This window comes from Ptychodera flava, chromosome 6 (assembly GCF_041260155.1).
Source record: "Ptychodera flava strain L36383 chromosome 6, AS_Pfla_20210202, whole genome shotgun sequence".
Taxonomy (NCBI): Eukaryota; Metazoa; Hemichordata; class Enteropneusta; family Ptychoderidae; genus Ptychodera; species Ptychodera flava.
This window is the reverse complement of record NC_091933.1, coordinates 18949599-18970990: the sequence shown is the minus strand read 5'-3', so window position 1 is coordinate 18970990 and position 21392 is coordinate 18949599. Positions and strand designations below refer to the sequence as shown.

General features: G+C 40.5%; 1 protein-coding gene across 1 annotated transcript; it reads left to right on the top strand.

Annotated features, from left to right (window-relative positions):
• Positions 1–1503: 1503 nt before the first annotated feature.
• Positions 1504–16311, top strand: LOC139135055 (uncharacterized; the record flags this gene model as incomplete). Its single annotated transcript, XM_070702247.1, is given in 4 exon segments — positions 1504–1798; positions 9961–10507; positions 11378–11466; positions 13651–16311. Coding segments are annotated over 3 exon segments (1275 nt in total). The 5' UTR covers positions 1504–1798; positions 9961–9970.
• Positions 16312–21392: the final 5081 nt, after the last annotated feature.

Here is a 21392-nt window from a genome sequence, read left to right as displayed (position 1 = left end):
TCTCTCCCATCCAAGGAGGGGTGGACAATTGACGAGGGGGCATTACTTTTCTTGTGGATTTATTTTTACATGGTCAAATATCTCTCTCTCTCTCTCTCTCTCTCTCTCTCTCTCTCTCTCTCTCTCTCTCTCTCTCTCTCTGTCTCTCTCTATCTCTCTCTCTCTCTCTCTCTCTGGACTTCGGAGAACTCGTCAACACTAGAAATACAACCAAATAATATCTAGTTCACTCAGTTGTATGGTCTGATAAAAGGAAATTTTGTTGATAAACACAATCCCTCGGTCCAATCATAGTCACTCGAGTGTTCACCCCTTACTGACGGTATGAAAGATAAGAACCGTGCCTTACTTCAGAAGGCGCGTGCGAAAGATACCCACTGCGCAATTAAAATCAGCTGTTTGCGGTCGGTATTTTCGCCCTTCCGCGATTCGATGTGGTCTTCCTTGCTCTAAACAACGCCTACCCCTCGGCTGAAGTACAGAACCCGGCCCCCAAACAAATCCGTCTCCCAACACTACACTCTATCGAAAAGGGGTTGCACATACTCGATCACCGACCATCTTGCGCGACTCTTACCATAATATAGTGTACATGTAGTCGTATGCGTTACACAGGAGTTGTACTCGGGACTGAACTACGCGTGGGCGATGCTACCGACTCAATGATTTACTCTGTGTCCAAACACATATGTATAAGTATAACCACTAGCACATGAAACTTAGAGAAAATTCTGTTTAACTGATTACATGTAGCTAGTTAGATCAACGATGTTACAGTAAACCATATAGACAGAATTTAGAAAGAGAGTATTAAAACAGTGGGCGCGTTTGTCGCAGGGCCGCGGCCGGCCGGTCCTTCTCTTCATTTTAATCAGATTACCCGCGCTGAAACTGCCACAAATAAACGGCGCGACTGATCACAAATTTCAGTCGGAGGCGCAAAGTAAGTTTTTAGTGTCTAATCTGTCAAATCTGTCTAATTTTCCATTTTCCATGTTCCATGTTCCATTTTCCATTTTCCATGTTTCCGAGAATTTCACTCAACGTCCTGTTCCCGTTCCTGTCCTATCGATACTACGCTTTCTCATTGCTAACGTTGCTTTCGAATGGTACGTACTTTCTGATATTCTTTGCTTTTCATACTTCCCATTTTCCTGCACTCGACTTTGTAAAACGCGTGATCAAACGTTCACTCAGCCTGACTTTCACTGAAGAAAAAAAAGACACCACAAATAAGCTTAATATCGAAACCCGGAGAGATCACATGAACTGTAAATGAAAGTAGATTATTAAATTTCGTTTTTATTGGGTTGTCTTCTTGTTGTATTCGGCTGCAAAGCCTTAAAAAGGGCACATTGATCTATATATTGCTCCACGCAGAGGATGAGAGATGGATGCCCGTGCAGTTTTAAATTGAACTCCCGTCCCTCCTGTTTAGCCCCGTACGTTGCCCATCTAATAAATGGTATCACCCATGAGTCATGTGATATCTGGCCGAGGAGTTGAATGCGGAAGGTATGCACTTCCGCGTCTACCATTCGCGGCATTCGTCTGCAGAAGTCGGGAGATAATTTCGTGGTTTTTCGTCAACAGTATGAGGTGGGATGTACATGAAACACTGAATGTGCAATTTGAGAAAGTTACACCGCAAGTGGAACGTGTTTAGCACATCCAAGAGAGAGTTGTATCGAGGACAACGGACGCCTCGCTGACAAACACACTCGGACGATTGATTGGTGGAGTCGATGGTGTTGCCGTCCGACAGGCCGTGGTTAATTGGCCCACTTAAGAAGCCAAGGTAGGTACTAGCGTCAGTGGGAAGAAGTTTATCTGTAGATGAGACCAACTACAGAAGAGTTTTTAAATAGTTTTTGGGCCATGACAATGTACTGGTTGTGTTTCCTTTCTTTGTTCACTTGCTATTAACCCTCTGTGTCCATCGTGGCTGACGCTACTGTGAGCGACAGCAGAGAGGTCACGTCCCATGATGAACTATTGGCGGCGTTATATGCAGTAGAACATAACTCGTACGTGCTGCTGTCAGTATCAATATATATTTAGTACATTTGTTTGGCACAGTTTCCGCATACATGTACCGCCACTACCATTGTCATCCGAGCTACAAAGGTATTAGTGCTTCATTCTTGCCAAACTGAAGAAAACAGACACTACACTTACGAAAAAAGGCAGCCTAGCCCGTTTCAAAAAAAAACTACTTCGTTCATACTTAAATGCGATCCAGTTGCTTTTGATCATGGAGGCATTCAAACAACCTTCATGGTTCAATAAACATGGCTCGCTTGCTAAAACTTCAAGTGTTCCAAGCTTTAAGCCCATCGTGACAGATTTGCGAAACATAGACACGTAAATACGTGTACATTGATACATACATGGATACCTACGAAGATACATATAGCTAGCTAGCTAGCTAGCTAGCTATACATACATGCGTTTACGTACGTACATACATACATATGTAAATATCGAACTCAGTGTTACTCCGAACCGCCGAGTACCTTTGAAATACCACAATAATCCCTTCGCGGGGACTGTGCAAACATACATGAATCTATACATACATTCTCCTTCTTACCTGTTCCTATGGGATAGTGAGCCATTTAATTACACGGGAAAGTATCCTAGTTAATTAAAATGACAATAGCTGAAACTGTTGATATTATTTTTATATTTTTATTTATATTCTAGGGAAAAAACATTCTTATTATTCAATCCAGAGTATGATGAAATAGAGTATTAGTCTTGCCAATACATCACATTATGTACATATACGGTGTTACTTTTGACGGATGAATTCTACTCCAAACTTATTTAGAATTCATTACAAACAATAACAGCACCACAGTCCCTGTCGATAGAGGGAGCATGATTTTACCAACAAAATAAGATTACCGAGAAACGCATCCACCGTTCAATTACCGTAAATGGCGCTTTAAAGCGGCATTCCTCAATCCCGCGGTTGTTCTCGCATTAGTGCTTGTTTGCGTTGTCTGTGCATAGGATTTAAATGCTTTGTTCTCTTTTGAACAGTCGTGTACCTTAATCAATTTGTCCAGAGACAAAACTGGGTCGGCGGAACAACATGGCCGACTACTGTGAAGGGGAGGGTCCGAGTATTTCTGGAATTCCAATGCATGCTAGTACCTGGCTTGCATAGGCATAACCGTAGATCCATAACTATGAATATATTGACTTTACACAAATGATGATGTCTAGAAATTGCTATACTATTTGTGCCATAAGATAGAATGTGCCTCGGAGACAGATATTGGGACTCTCAAATTTTTTACAATTTTTGCTGATCTAGCATTTGTGGGTGCTCATTTTAAAGCTCTTCGAGTAGGAAAAAATTCACTTTTTTATTTTTCCGTGAATCGAAATTTTTTTTCTCTACGGACTCCAAGTTAACCGCAGGGATGGCAGCCATTTTGCATTTCAAATATCGATAATATGGTAGGTGATTTGTTTGTCAAGTGCCAAACTGCACTGTGACCCCTGATTTTTATTCTTGATTTGGTGAGATAATGGTTGACAGTTTACTTCGAAACATTCCTTTATCATCGAACTTAAATGTATTTACATCATTCCATGTTCAATTTCCTCAATAACTGTGATGGCATACCGGTACTTTTGTAGCGTTTTGTTTCGAAGTCATGATCAGTTCCTGAGGTATCACTTCCCATGTAGAGTGCGATTTGCAGTCATGAGTGATAGCCCATCATGCAGATCAGATGTTTGTGAAATAGGAAAGAAATTTGCGGAGTGAACATGTTGTTGTTGTTGTTGTTGTTGTTGTCGTTGTGTCATGCCTTTGAAGCCTGAGTGCACGTAACTTGTGTAATGGGTATAATAAAGTACGACCTCTCTGTCTATAGGGAAACAAACTTCCAATGTGTAAGTTCAGAAACTACATTATTCCTCATTCTGATCGAACGTAAATCAAACTTTTGCATCTTAGAGCGCCAGACGTTGCAATTCAGTATCTTTCTTACTATATTTGTTTTTCCTTGTATTGGTGCGCATAATATGCGTAGAAGAACTGTGATCACCAAGGAATGTTTGGGTTACGTTATGTCATGAAATCAAACGCAATACTTTACGAGCCATAGCAACGCACAACAAGAACTTTGACCTAAAGTGTCATTTGCTCACGTGATTTTGGATCCATACGTTTACATGCTTGGCCCAATGTTCAAGTGGTCTGATCTGTTTATGGTGCCTGTGGGTGCCGAGAGGGATTATGGATCCATATAGGGAACTTTAAGGAGCAATAATTTGCAACTTTTCGGGTTTTAATGGTTCATCTCGTCAAGGCATACTTGCGGCTGTAGAAGAAACGTATACGCAGTCCAGAAATTGTAGATTTGACCTTTGAACCCAATTGTCAGGGGTTCAGTTTATTTTTGCCACGAGACTACTACTATATACATGCGATATACAGGGACTTCCCAACACCTCCCATGGCATGTCCCTTCACATAGTCGGACTGGAGTTATTATAGACTGAAAGACCCATCGCTAAAGGGCGACGATGGCGACGGATCTGCCAGGCTGGAGCTCAACAGGGTCTCCTTTCCGCACTAGTTGCACAGCACCCGTTCCTTGATTGTGGTTTGCGCGATAGTTTATCTGTTGATAACGTTCATAGGGACGGTGTGAATCTCGGTAATCCACCCATGCGCGTCACTAATCAGGCTGATTAGAATGTGCGAGTGAATGGCATGATGCGGGTACCGTCTCCTACACTGTAATTAGTGACTAGACGGAAAGATGCAGTCGTGTACGGGTCTCCGCCAACTCAAACGCTAGCTTGATTGAATTGTTGCTGTTTGGGAAAGGTAAGGCTGCACTTAGTTGTCCAGCCCCTAAGAAGCCAGCGCACCACAGTATGTCGATTACACTGTGCCTCACAGGGGAGACCAGCACTCCTTCAGAATGGTAAAGGGGTATGTGCCTCCCGGATGGGTCACTTTCAAACGAAAAAATCCCTAAACATAGGGTAACTTTTCATCTACAAAAAAATCTAAAGATAGGTCACTGCATAGACCTCCCAAAAAAGCTATGGTCAGTGACAGAGAAAATGTCCCGTGCTACAGTGGAGAACTTCACATGCAGGAGAATAACGGTAAAAATTCCCATATATTGTAAAGATAATCGCTACAAGGGGTAGTAAATTTTGGAATGTTCATGATCGATATTTTCAACTGGCCGGCGGCATAACTTTGTATGAAAATAATACAAGTAACCCCTCCCCCAGGAGACAGGGAACGGTCGAGTGTGTATCGTCATCCTTTTGCCATCTCTGTTGTTTTAGCGCACGGATGTAACGTTGGCAATGCTACAGAAACAAAGTGCGTTCCATCATGTTGTACTTTCAGTAGATCTAACTATATGCAAGACAGCACAATATATCCACTATTCGAGCCATTTATTAAACGTGGTGCGGCTGCGGTTGCGGTTGCGATCATGTATACAGATGTCAGGACCCTGGAGCTCGAAGTACTAAACAGGTCGAAAACATATTCTGTTAACTTTTGTCTCGTCGTTAGGCACCGCGACTATCGTAAAGTCTGACGGAGTTTCTCATCAAACTTGCCCAAGTTTGAGGAAGACTCGAACACGGAATTTCAAAAAATGTATCCCTGTATGACATGGGAAATCGCCAAACTCAATATTCAACCTGCCATAGCGGAATGACCTCGCTACGTAGGTTACAATGAACGGACAATGCCAGGGTTATCTCTACGGAGCAGTGCCCTGAGGGGCCAAGCTGGCTCTGTGTCGGATAACCCTATCACGCATGACCGGCTTCCTATGTTTGACAGTCAGATACTGAATACTATACATTACTGTGTCGTAGGCCCATAAATACGGTAATGCGGTGCCATTCGCGAAGTTTTCGGTGAGAATTTTAACCTGCCTGTCTTCCATAGGAAGCGTTAACTTATTATGGCCGGGGTGAGCCTGCAAATTCTTCGTGCGCTTCTGTCAAAATAATAGAACCATATCCACTAAAAAGTGCTGATGCCCCTCCCCCCTCCCCAAGGTTATAAAAGTTTGATGACCCCTGAAGAAGGCATAGAAGGTTCTTGATATTTAACCTTGTATAAATAAAGTGCACTAAATGTTTCGTCCTCAATAGATCTTACTTTGATACAGATCCATCTTTTAGTGAATATAATCTGTCAATTATCGTATGTTTTGTGTCATACGGCCCCAAGGTATGGCTAAACCCTGTGTCAAATGTAATCACTTCCCAAAATTTTATTAGAACGCCGTTGATATTTACACTTTGTATGAATATAGTGCAATAAATATGTTATCCGAAGTAGATCGTACTTTGATACAGCTCCGTCATGGAGTAAATGTAACCTGTGTCAACTATCGTATGGCGTCCAACATAGGCTAAGAGATGTCTCATAGGCAAATAAACACTTCCCAATTTTTATTACGGGGCTGTTACTATTGAAACTTGAAATAAATGTTAGGCAGCTATCCTAAATCACAGACAGGGAGTCTGTGCCTAAATAGATCTCAATTTGATACTGATCCACAATGGAGTATAAAATAACTCAAGTTGTGTCAGCTCAGTCGTAGCATTTCCATATAGGTCCGTGTATATGCTAATTGTGCTTCTACCAAACGTAAGTCACAGCATATGCTGATACCTGTCATCCCCACCCTGCTGGTAAAAGCTCTTGTAAGACAAGTCTTTGTAACTAGGCCAAGAATAAGACACTAACACATGTTCTTGTATGCCGACCACAGTGTACTGACTTCAGAGAATAAGTAAAAAACAACCGGAGAATCGCCTTAGTTTCCTGGAATGTTTTTTGTGAACTGAAATAATGCATTCTGACTGGATGAAGTGTTTATCGAAAATCAAATGATCCACTCCCAGTACATTTTGAAAAAGCAATTCAATTTCAGATGACAACCCCCTCCCCCCCCGAATTCGGCCGACCCACCCTAGCCACTATAACTGGACGCTCCCTTAGCTGTGTGTTCGTCAAAAACTTCGTGCTTTTTATACATAGATAACATCGTTTTTATTTAATATAATACGTGTGAAGTGCATTCTGTAGACAGAAGAAAAACACTGGCAAACACAAAACTAACAGCTGAGGCCAAAATTAAGTGTACGCATGTCCCAATAATTATGAATTGTCTCCAAGCAAACGGGCTAGTTTATCCAGTGAGAAATTCTACTCATAGAAGAAATCAGCGTTCTACATATCGTTTTAATTTATTCATTGAGTGGGTCTGAAAAATTGGATATAGCATACCACGACCGAGCAATTCATATTTATGCTTTAGATTCTTTTCAAAGGTCGATGCAAGTCTTCTTGAACTGTGATTTCATGGCGTCGTTATCCGTAATAGCCATAGTATTATATACTCACCCTGAGCCACGGCCTTTCGCCCTCTCTCATGTGAGCGTTGATCCATAGGGTACAGGGGACAGTCCCCTGGGGTGGGGAGGAAGGTGTTTTTTGTGCAACGGTTTACCTTATTTGATTTTATTAATTTTGACTGTGATATTTCAAATAAAAAGTTCAACTCACACCGTCTGACTGCTTTATTATTACCGACAAGTCCTTATCTCCTCTCCAACTTGTGAATAAACCACTGTAATTGCTCCAAAAACATTGCCAACTTGCTTTCGACTCCAAACTGTCTGACTGTGTTTCCAATACCTACAATTCCTTATCTCCTCGTCAACCAGTGCACATACCACTCTAATTGCTGCGCAAACATTGCCAACTTGTTAATGACTGAGCGTATCAGCGGATTAGCTTATTAAGTCAACACCACAGCCGTCCCACACGTAGTGAAATAAGGACGGCTGTGGTGTTGACTCAATCACTTAATCCGCTGATACCGACAGCGGATTAGCAAGTTGGCAATGTTTTCGGAGCAATTACAGAGGTGTATACACAAGTTGGAGAGGAGATAAGGACTTGTCGGTAATAATAAAGCAGTCAGACGGTGTAGAGTTGAACTCTTTATTTGAAATATCATAGTCAAAATTAATAAAATCAAATAAGGTAAACCGTTGCACAAAAAACACCTTCCTCCCCACCCCAGGGGACTGTCCCCTGTACCCTGTGATGTGAGCTATACTCTGATATATCAGCGGCTGGGCCATGACGCCTAGCTATGGTGCTATAACAACTGCAATAAACAAGTTCCAGTTCCACATTATAACTCGTCAGTTACAGCGTCGCCGCCGTCATAGTTTGTACTAGAATGATGACACGATGATGAACTTTCCGGATGCAAATTTGTAGGGCGGGGTTTTTTTTTCAATTTTTGTCGAAATGTTGTTTCCCCAGATACCACTTGGCTTACATCTTTAAAATTTAATATGAAGCGTCTAATCTTAGGGATATCCTCATTAAAGGGCCAGTAGCTGTATTTTTTTGGTAATTCTTTCACTATTTGTGCTTTTTTTCCCAATGTTGACTACTTTGTTGTTCTACTCCTAAAATACTGTTAAGGTAGAACGCACCTCGGGGACAGACATTCGGACTCTCAAACTTTTACAATTCTCTTCTGATATACCACTTGTGGGGGTTCATTTTAAAGCTCTTGGTGAAAGAAAACGTTTCACCTGCTTAGTTTTTCGAAATTCGAAAATTATATTTTTCTCCATAGAGTTAACACAGGGATGGCGGCCATTTTGAATTTCAAATATCGGTAAATCTTGGGTTATTTGTTTCTCTAGTACCAAAATTTGCACGGTGACCCCAATTTTTATTCTTGATTTTGAAAGAGAATGGTTGAAAGATTCCTTAAGGAAAGTTTGAGCAACAGTTCAAGTCTTTCACTTTGAGGCGCATACTACCTTAAAATACAAAGAATTTAGGTCGTCAACTCACCCTATACATGTGTGATCTTCATTATTATTGTTGACAAGTGACTTCTAGTCTTGAGTAGAATTCAAATGTAAAACAATATCAAACATCGATTTTACTCTCACAGAGGCTGTGTTGACAAGCTAAATATTGGATATTTCAACATGCTCTGTGGAGTAGAACAAAACTTTGGTTGACACACAAAGCAAAAATTGTGAGAAATCATCAAACCGTTACAGCTACTAGCTTATCGGTATAATGGCGGGTATATTTAATCACTACCTTAATATTTGGCATTAGAAATCTCTACATTTTCTCAGTGCGAGGTTCCCATTACCATAAAAGAGAATATCACAAGCAATACAACCATGTTACATACTGAGCATGCGTACCTGAAGGTGTGTCAGTTTTGCAGTGCGCAGACACCGTGACGCCAATGACAAATCTGTGCGGAGGAGAGATGATGATTGCCACGGTGCAATATGGTGATATTCCTTTCAGCTTCAGGGTGCTATGCAATGAAACATTTGTTTGTTGTTTTTTTTCCCCGGAAAAAATTACAGCGAGCAATATCGGCCGCTAGTTTGCTTGTTAAGACTGTGTTAACGGGGTGCGATCAATAAAAAAGCAAAAAAAATCATTTGGCAAAATTGTAAATGAAAATGTTTGCAGTTAGTGGGGATGCACCTTTGGAGAAATGCACTCTGTAATAATAAAATATAGTTTAAGACAACCAACCAAAAAGCGATTTTGCAGCGTAGAATTACCATTGGCACTGAACAAGGTCATTCCTTTAAAAATTTATAATAAATAACGCTGTACATTTTCATGTAAGTGATCAAATTTAAGTCACCCGCGTCTTGTAGTAGGCTTTTTGTCCGAGTCGTTCAGGTGTATTGACCCCGTGCTGTGCACTCACTTGATTTGCAGATAATGCTGACGAAGGGAACAATAATCGAAATATTTAACTGCAGTGGGACCAAATTGCTTCCGTAGATGCTGGCGTTTTGAGAGAGCATCGTGCGATCGAGGAATTCGTGCAGTATTGTGTAATTCAGATCCTTTTACGCTATCGTTTTTTTCAGGTAAAGCAACATGGCGTCTACAACCATTGAAGTCATACTCAATTTGCAGAATTCAGGCCCTGAATCGCACACAGTGCCTGTGCATCCGGGTTCTTCCATAAGAATTTCTCTCCGGAACTTTCTCGAAAAACACGGGCTCAGGTCTGGGGACTTGACCGCCTATGACACCACAAGAAAAAAGAGCGTTAACTGGGACGAGACGGTTGACGGCTTACTATCAAGCACCGTACTGATAAGTGACAGCAAGCCATCACAGAAGAAAGTCTTCCCAAGGAGTCGCTCGACCGACGATCTCGCACCACCAGTGACCTCACCACGATATAAAGGGTTAAGAAAAGTATCACTTCCTGCCACTCTACCAGAGCTACCTCCCAGGCCGGGCAGGCTACCAAGTGACACTCTACCAGCCGACATCCCCGAACGACCGCCACCTCCGCCCCCACCCAGAAATCTCGCCACTGAAGATGTGTTTTACTCAGAAACTAGATCTGAAAGTACCGATATCACCGAGCTTCCATGTTACCATGGTACCCTGACAACTAGAGAGGTAAAACTAGTTCTTAAGAGGTTTACAGTATTACGTCATACGAATGTTATTGCTATGCCCTACTGGATCATTGATATCAGTCCCGATGGTGGATTTATTTCGTTCAGTTGTGATGTATAAATGTATGTACCACATTCTGTTGTCGAGTCTGTCACAATGTTTGTCAGGAATACTGCCGCTTCATATTCTACTCTTAGCCAAGAATGAAAAATTTTACAGTGATTGTTCATTTGGTCAAATGAATTGAATGCGGAAGATATGCACATCGAAAAGTTTCAGGATTCTGTGGCGAAAGAAGTCACGTGACTTTAAGACCCGTGGTATCGTACAAGTTGGAAGTTACAGAGTGACCTCTTTCACGTTCTTAAGAAGTGTCAGAATTTGATAGTCTGTCACACGGGTGACACAGTATTAATGCAAACAAAAGATTAGTATGTCTGTCGTTTCAGATCTGCACATAAGTTGTGCTGTTTTTTTTATGTTTTTGACCGTGTTTTGTTTCGGCTGTAAATTCAAGGATGGGGACTGTGGTAAAATATAGTTCCTGGTCTGAACCCAAAGCGTCAAGTTGAAATTCTCAGCATTCAACTTGTCAAGATAGTCTGCATCTATCCAACGAACAATGGCATCGTGTTGGCAATGCTGATGATTTTGTACATCATGGGAGAACAACAAGAAAATGTCTTTAAAAAAAATGAAAATTTCGAATGTTACAGCTATTAATAGTTTGGACCAACCGCTATGACCATTTCAAATCTAAATATTCATGCATGCATTAATTTTATTTGCCCATTTATTTATTTATTTATTTATTTATTTATTTATTTATTTATTTATGTTTATAACTTGTTCTTTTGTTCTTGTTTGCAGGTTGAAGGGTCACTGGGCGGTCGTCCAGCGTATTCATTTTTGGTCAGGGACAGTATGTCAAAGCCGGGTAATTACACGGTGTCGGCAAAGTAAGTTTGCGGAGGGCCTTTTGGTGTTTTAATTTTAAGGAGTACATGTACTTTAGTTATGTCAGAGCGTACGGTCACTCAATAATCGTGGTTCCTGGCGGTCTGGCAAAATCAACGGAGTCGCCTTAAGGTAGTTCGCGCCTCGAAAGTAAAGGACTTAAACTTTTGCTCAAACTTTCCTCAAGGAATCTTTCAACCATTTACTTTCAAAATCAAGAATAAAACTCGGTGGTCACCGTGCAATTTTTGGCACGAGAGAAACAAATAACCCAAGATTTACCGATATTTGAAATTCAAAATGGCCGCCATCCCTGTGTTAACTCTATGGAGAAAAATAAAGTTTTCGATTTTCGAAAAACTAAGCCAGTGATAAGTTTTCTTACACCAAGAGCTTTAAAATGAGCCCCCACAAGTGGTAGATCAGAAAAGAATTGAAAAAGTTTGAGAGTCTGAATATCTGTCCCCGAGGTGCATTCTACCTTAATTACTACCATGGCTGTTCACACGGGAACAGGGTCGTTCTTTCACCGAATTCACCGAAGTGATGGCCGTTAACGCTTCCGTTGCTGCATCTTTATCATTATTGTGACGTCATGATTTAGCTTTCAAGTTATTTCATGCCATTGTACGAACTGAGTTGTGCATGCATTTATACTTGTCACCACGTCCGTGCAAGAAGTGTGTGTTCTATCTAGCGATGCACCCCAAAATGGCTGCAAACATTATGCCGCTCGAAAAAATATCCAAAATCAATATGACAAACTGACTTATGTGTGTATCCAACGATACTGAAGTTTAGTTTTTTATTTGGAAACGACTTTAGAATAACAGCCTGTTATTTAGTTCTGGTGTTGACGGGTAAAAGCGCTCTTCAAATGACAGTAAGAAATTTGACTTTACACCATGTGTAGCAATAGTTTAAATTAAAATTGAATAGAAACGGCGCCACGTGCACTGCTGCATAGTTTGTTCGATGTTATTATAGAATTATAGAAACAGACGTCTTAACATCCAGAGTGTGTTCAAATGGCTATGCCGGTCCTTAAAATATGCAAATGAGCATAGAAAATGTGACAGTCAGAACCTAAGAAGTCGAGACTTGTCGGTCAAATTGCCCTTATATTTGGAACATAATTCCTAGGTATGCTCTAGATAGAGTTTCATTGAATTAACATGAAATGTGCATTAGTAAAGGCGTTGAAAATGTTTTCATCTTTTTCTCCTTCAAAGACTTCAAAGAAATAAAGATGCTTGTCAGGTTTTTTGAACTCAATTGTTATGTTTCCTGAGGATTTTTCACTGTTTTTTTGTTTTGTATGTCAACGGCAGTTTCTTGTTCTGCTCCCAAATTAAGGCATGTCAAGATACACAGTGTTCAGCTCGTCAGCTCATCCTTCACGTATGTAAACTGCATTGTTGTTGTTGACAGGTGAATTTTAGTTCCGATTCAAATTCAGATGTTAACAATAACAATGCATTTTACACCCTGTTTCTTGAAAAGCTGCATAATGGGCATTTCAACATGCTTTTTGGAATAGTACAAAAAGTTGCCGTTGACATAAAAAAGCACAAAAATATGGCCTTTTTAAATGATGATGAAATTTTCATATGTAATTCTTTAGGGGCAAATTTCTCAATAGAGGTTCAAAGCATCTTTTTTTCCCCTAAAACCACAACTTGATATTTTCAAATTCGGTCTTTAAATGCCAAGGGATAAAGTTATTGGAATTTGATTAATATATGTGGATGTGTTCGTCAAAATTGCCATTTTTGCCGAAATTATTTTGTTTGAAAGTTACATATATGTAAAAAGCGTTCCGCCTTAACTATTTAGGCTGATTTCTTCGTTGAAATTGTTTATACGTTGTATCCTTCTTGCCAATTTTCTAATTTTCCAAGTTGGCCAAAACATCTCCGCCACTGAAACGGTTAGTCCGACACCGTTCAAATGTATTGTGTGGCAAAGTTAAAGCAAATATGGGAGAACACGGTTTCATTGACACCATGCAATGGTATACCACGAGATTTTGACCAGTTCACGACATATGTGCACGAGCGATGGCGGGTATTTGACTCAACTCTGAGGAGGCCGCTGCCTTCCCGTCATATTCGTTGTTCACACTGTGTCGTCACATTTTAATTGTAGAATTCACGCCGCCTTGTTTTCCATTCTTGTTTTTACAGTTACCACAATAAAAACATATTCCATTTCCATGTCAACACGGACGGAGGAAAGTACTATGTTACTGAAGATTGCAAGTTTCCCAACATGCCGGCGCTCTTGAGATATTTCCAACGGCACCCTATTCCGGGCCAGCACGTTCAAGATTTGAAACTCATGTACCCCATTACAAAACCATGCGTTGGGAAGCCGAACGATAAGGGATATACAGAGTTTATCAAGAAGGAAGCATTGAGCACGGCGAGCTACTTGGCAACGGCGCCGATGGGGGAACAACACCTCCAGAGCCCCAAACGGAATCATCTGTCTCGGACAGACAGGCCGCCCGCTCCGCTGCCGGAAACGGCTTCTGCGCAAGGAAAATCTGGCTCGAAGCTCTATTCCACAACGCTCGAAGAAGGGAGGAGTCGGCTGCCGGAGCTCCTCCAAAACCTGAAAGTTCAGGAGCGTGGAAGCGACGCTGGCAAGCGCTGCATCTGTGGCCTGTTTGTGGAGGAAGCAACTCTCATCGGTAGCTGGATGATGCATCGCAGCAATGATCCAGAAACCGAGGGACAAATATACTTCGCACGAGGCAATGAAGTGGTCTGGGACTTGCCACAGGAGACGATGGCTGAACTTGAGAGGGTCAATCCAAAGAAAGCGAAATAGTTCGCCGTCTCCTCCTTAGAGGCTGAGCTTTGTCCTCGCGTAATATTACAGGAAAACAAGACCACGATGTGCCTCGATTTCTCTTTTTGTAGTACAACTTAACAGATAATCCCCTGGCGTTTGATTTTTTATTAGTCGCTGAAAACTTACCACTAGACCCCAGTATGTGACGGCGACGAGACGGCTTTTTCAGTTTGAATGCTTTTTCAACTACATAACACATTGTGGGTTCTCAGATTAAAAATGTACCACTCTCCATCGATGAACTCATGCAGCCCTCTCCTACACTTTGGTGCAATGATGTACTTCAGGTGTTTTCTTAGACTTCAATTCGGTGAATTTTAAAATTTTTTAGCATTTACAACATTTTCTCTTGTGTCTCCTCTGTTTTATAGAAATTTATTTGACATTTGGCAGCTCAGGTCAGGTCTTCCTAGAAATCGAACGCGTTACCTTTAAGTCTTACTTAGTTTCTGTCGGCTTTGGGGTGAAACTCCCCTCTACACTGTTCACCCCACTCATCGCGTTCACCACGTTAACACGCTTCATACGAACAGAGAAGTATCGCGTTATCCCCACTCACACGTTCACAAATCACAGCCTTGAACCAAGTCTGGTGTTTTCTTTCCATCCGTCTGAATTTTTTGCAACCTATTGATTATCCTGACGCTTATGTAGCGTCGAAATTTTCGTTTACTCAGCTGTCATCATAACATTTCCCGTGTATACGAATGGCATGCTTTTGAACAATTGCTTACCATAACCCTGCATCTTTACACTTGTCGGTCAATGAACGGCAAAAAAAACGGGAAGTAATTTCCTAAAAGCGAAGCAACAATACATTCGTGTACGCAGAGAAACATCGTATACTTCAAAACCTGTCTCGTGAATTTAAGACAGTGTAATGCCCGAAGATATCAACATTAATTCTTTGAAATGTAGCCAGCCGAGAAGATAAAAACAGTAAAACTTTTCGAGTCAATAAGGCCAACTAAATACAAATGTGTGTGTTTCCAGTAACACGCGTCCGAAAATTAGCGTAGGTCAGAAGAATGTATTTTTGTTGGCTGAGACCCATAACATAAAAACTTGGAGAATTTACTCGAATGAAAATGGGGAAAAGTCTGTAGGGTCGGCGAGTTTTTCCAGGGTAGATCAGGTTTCTGGAAAATACATGCTTTTTAATTTTGCCTAAATGGGCAATAACTGTAACACCTGAACATTTCCTTCTCCGCTCTTTGGATTAGTTTAACGCAAGACATAAAGAAAATACAGTAGGTGTAGACCAAAAATCGTCAGTACAATTACAAAAAAGAAAAATATCAAAAGTTAAAGCCGATTGGGTTTCAAACATTATTTACAGTAAGTCTTGTAGTAAATTCGTAATCACATAGACCGTTGCAGAGATGAAAATTTATTGTTCACAGAAATTAACAAACTCAATGTTTGGAATTAAATGTCAGTGTTTTTTCTATTTTTTATCTATTTGTACTGGTATTACACAATATTATGTCATGCAACATGAAAGAGTTTGAAAATGTGCCCAGAGATAATACTAGTATTCATGTGTCAGTGCAGCGACCAGCGTGCACCTTGATTTTTCGACACCCGCATTGGTTACTCTCATCAATAGATATCCCCGTGAATTTGATTAATTGTAACAAATAGACACTTTGATGGGACTGTTGCACTTCCTTCACCTATTGAAGTAGACTGAAAGATCCGTCGCTGAAGGGCGCTCCCGAGAGCGGGCCATCTACCGACAGATGTTTCAGTCGCGTATTGAAGCGTCATTGAAAAAAACTCAACTTTAAACAAGATTTTTTTACATTTAACGAAAATTGCCTCGAGTCACGTATCATCCCTAATTAGGCCTTATTATCAAATAATTCATCATATGTTTATCCTGGTCTTCCAAAAATGAATTATACTAAGCTTGATTAAAGTGCCTTATTGCAAAGTGAAACAAAGAAGTGCCTATTTTCAGTGGAATATTTCCTCTTCTTTTTCCCAGACAGGCCTTCCACGCCTATTGGCACATACAATGAGATGTCATGTTCTTATTGTTTCAGTGTGTCATTTTATTTATTTTTGATGAATTTTGTAACAATTAATCGACAATAAAAAAGGTCTCTAATTCAAAGAATTTTTTGGGGTTTGTAATTTCCAACCACATGAAGCCCAATAAGTCGGATATTTAGCGTGAAGCAGTATATATTGACATCTCATGTTCACGAAGTCGACACATAGGAAGTACCGAAATGTGCTTGTTATTCTCGCTCACGGTGACGATATTGAACTTGGTTTCGATACCGTCTTATTCTATGCAATTAGTTAGAGAGAATGAACAGGTGTTTGTTGGTACATGACGTCTATTTTGAAATAGATTATCACCAATGTACGACAGTATAATCCCATAGCATTATTTTGCCAAATGTTTCCACTTCCCGTGGAATTTTCAAGCTTGCGGTGTTTGACCTATTCAAGCGATAGTGTGCCGAATTTCCCGCACCAGTTGTGAAAGTAAGAAAACAACAAAGTCAATTGGCTTATCCTTGGTCGACAGAAGTAAAACTCATCAATATTTAATATCTTGACAAGCGGAATATTAATGCTTTGCCCTGTTCAGATTCTTTCACTGTATTAGTAAGTATCAAATTCTTGAAACGGGCGGAAACGTTCATGCAACGCTATGAATAAGGAAGAGAAAATACGCCGACATTGCAAGCTAGGGGATGTTATACGCTCTATGAAATTAAAATAATATGGTTCTATTAATAGCTTACAGCAGGTAATGCGTTTTTGGGTATTTCCGAACAGATTTACGCTATATGATTTTTAACCCTACGTGAGGTCACTGGTGATTTTACAAACCGACCAATGTTGCAGAACGCAGCAACATTGCAATAATCACATCTGGGCCTTCTAATGAAGGGAATAAAACGAAAAATTATTTTCGGTACACGCTCTTCATACATTTTCAGTTCGAAGTAAATCCAAGAAGACTTTGCAGACTGCTTGTATCCAGTCTTGTGCAACCAAATCTCGCAATTATACGTTGGTTCGCATTACAGACAGTATTTTTTTACAGTTTTCGTGTCACCTTCGTCTATTGGAGCTCACCCAACGGTAAAGAGTAGATGACCTCTGTGATGCATTATTGCACTTTTTATGAGGAGCAGTAGGTTCATTTCGGCTTGTAGTTTGTCCAAATCATGTCGGAGAGTTCCTCAGCCTTTCCTTATGTTGTAACGTTCGGTGCATTCCCTCCCCAGAGCGAAGGTTCAATCCGATAAAATTTTAGAATCTTTATGAAACTTGGAAACATTGCCGATGAACGTTTGATTTGTGTGCAATGTACGTGTCATCAAAGTCGTACTAGTAAGATGCTTGAAAAAGCATGGCGTCATGGTGTCACAGCCATTGTGTATATACCGCCGTCATCCAGCCATGAATAACATTTTACGGGAAGTTGCCGAACCCGGAAAACCCGAGTTTCGAATGATTAAGGGTGCAAGACAAGTAAGTGACCTTTTAAATCTAATAATTCTCTGGTGGTTAATGAGCTCAGAACCCCCGCAAATTATACATTTTCTGAAAGCCTAGATATAGGGGAACATTTCGGTAACCACGGTGTCACCATTGTTTACATAACTATCACGTGAAAGGTAATTTGCATAACCTTTCAAAACTTGGTTTTCCCTTTGTTTGTGACTTCAAGATATCTCACTCAAACTTGCCGGAATGCAAGCTGCCACAACGCTCTTCAAAATTGTGTCTCATATTTTTTTATATCTTGCTTAATTATTTTAAAGCACAATTTAAAGAAATTAACTAGGGTTAAATTCACCGCTCTGGAAGTTTTTATGGCATAAAAATTGTTTAAGAAGGTTTAAAAAAATTCTGATACATTTTTTTGAAGATCCTTAGACAGCTTGCACTCACACAAATTTCAGCCACATATCTTAAAGCATTGAACAAAACACATGAGGAAAATACCGAGAGAGTTTGACCGGTTAAGAAGGGCTTGACTACGCAGTTTCTGCGTAGTGAAGCGTCATTACGTATTCATGGTGACCTCTGGCCAGCTGTCAATATCTTTGGAGACTTTTGTCTTTTGGCCTGCTTTGCATATGCGTCGTTGGACACGACCTGCCAATCACCCAGGTAGTCAATTAAACTATTAATTGACTGTTTACCGACCCAATTAACACTATCCAGCAGTATCAGTCATATTTTAATCGCGTGGCCCGGGTGGGCACAACGTAGGAACGCGTGTATTTCTATGTGTACGTTTCACTTATGGTGTTGTTTGTACCATGGAGGTAGGAATGTTTGTACCATCGTGCGTTTGAAGTAAGCTTACTTGTTTCACCTACAGCATTACCTTCAAGGTGACAGGCTTACTATTAATGTTCAGTATCATTGCACCGAGTTCTGCCCACGGTGAAAACCACCTGTTTTGCCACGGTCCCTCTGTGGAGGGACCGTGGTTTTGCCTACTAATTACTGCCCGTCGCTGCCCGTCCTGAATGTAGCCTATCTATAGCTAAAGTAATCAGTCAATATATAATACCCCGCGCCTTATAATTTTTATATAAACCACAGTCTCTCTATCCACGAGGGACTGTGTATAAACTTATAAAATCATAGTCCGTGCCGAAAATTGTTGACTTTCGATGCGATATACAGGTTGATCGTTGAATCGCACCGGCACATCCATATTTACTTGCCCCATAAGCTTACTACTCTGCAAAGGGTGGGTAGATGGAATTCCTGGCCAAAAATGAACACCGGGGCGAAACTTTTTGTGAACCCATGTGAAAACATAAATCATTTATCAGTTTTGATATATACTCCTAAATTGTAAGTTTGATCATGGAGGTACCTCCATGGTTTGATCAAAATCGAGACCACATTCAAGGGCTATGCAGACTGTCCATGTACGCACACACAGTGACAAGAAGGCGGCAAACACCTACTTACCAAGCACATCGAATCGGCGAAAAGAAGCATAAAAAAGCTATAGGCTCATCGCCAAAACAAACGCGCCAAGCGCTAACAAAAACCATACCGAGCGGCCCTTTTCAGGGCCACCAAACACTCCAAAAAGAGAACTACCAAAAAAACCCCCATAAAATGACATAGAACACACAAACACTTAAAGAAATAACAAAAATCGTACACATAAAAATAACAGTGACAGAAAAAATGGCCGTGGAAATAAATCAGCTATTTCCAAAGAAAAGCCGACAACAACATGAAATTCAACAACAACCTATCATCGCTCAAACTATGAAACTCCGAAAAATAGTACTAGGCAAAGGCCTTAAAATTAATTCGGACACCAACAAAACCAAACAGAATAAAACCACCTCAGGATTTCAACAAATAAAGTCGTAAAATGTGACTACGCTACATCGTGAGACACAAACAATCGCAACAACACTAATTCAAAGAAAAGTCAAATTGGGCTCCACGAACAACAAAAACCAAAAACTTGAAAGCTATCTGAAGCTGCTAAACTCGCACTTCTAGAGATACCCTTTCAAACAAGGAAACAAAACATGTCGCGTGCTAAAAGAATCGCGATAAACCAGCTTGCAAACAATAGACAAATTTCGGGAAAAAAAAACCCTCGACAAGGGTCGGTTTTCGTCATTGTCAACACAAACGATTACGTACTCGAATGCGAAAGGCAATTACGCAACACTCAGTATTATACACAACAAGCCAGAACAAACAGTAAACAAAGTAAACGAACTATGAATCAAAATGTACGAGAACAAGCACATCAACCAGGATACTTGTGAGTATCTTGATCCAATAAACATAAAATCCGTACCCCCAGTGGTACTTATTGCCTAAAAATTCACAAACCTCCGCAAAAATCTAAAAGACACACCAGTCAAAACAAATTTACCGAAGTAAAGAAACATAGAACAAACAACCGAACCACCAAACGGACTCACAACGTGACCAAAATTAATATACTTGCCTCGCTAATCGAAAAGCAAGACCACTAAAATACATTAAAATAAATTTTCACAAACACAAACTAAGGAAAGAATCTACACCGCGACTGATGAGAAACCACACCCGGGTTTCGAAACGCAAGCGTCAAAGGGCGACTCTATCAACTTTTGTAACAACATAGGTCCGGCTGCGTCTCGCCATAAGCTTTCCCCACACAAACAAAACATTACCGTACACACTAATCCAAACTTCTCTACAAATATCCAAAGCGAAACAAACATTTTTATTAACACACACAATCGGATAAGAATGTAGGAACACATTTTCGAAACGAATCAAACACAAACTCGACACAAAAACATTAAGGATAGTTAGATGGGGAGCCTCTTTCACATTTTTTACATCTCGCTATACTGTCTATGATTCTAAAAATAAAGTCATCTGCCACTTTTTCTGTATACGCGGTTTGGCAAACTCATCTCTTCAATCGAAATCGGGGGGGGGAATTTCGGGTATTCATGGTTCTTTGGGGTACGTCGAGCTTAAGGAATGTGGTTATATTCGCGATGTTTTATTCGAAATTATTTATTTCTTCTGGGCAAATGCACGTAATTCATGCTGTTGGAAATACTGGCCGCTCATAAACAAGACAATAAACTCGATATCTGTGCATCTTTACTTTTATTGTCAAAGTACCATCGACACCCAAAAAAAACCAAATGGTTCAGTCCACGCGTGGGTTCAGTCCAGGTATTTGCAACGCCAGTCACCTAGGCGACGGTAATCCGCACCACTTATCACCATCGGGAAGGTACTCCTCCCCCTATACCACTGGCGATCCCACCCTCAGGCACTGCGTCATTCGACCAAGCATTGTTATTGTAATTTCCTGCATAAATTAACAGCGAGGTCAACCGGTCAAACTCTCTCGGGATTTCTGCATGATATGGGAACCGATTTGAAAGATTATGCAAATACCAGCCACGTGATCTTTATAAACAATGTGACACTATGTAATCAAAATATTTCCCATATCTAGCTTTCGAAATATACAATTACGGGGGTTTGAGTTATGTACATAGCGGAATGTTATTTAAAAGGTCATTACTTGTCTAAG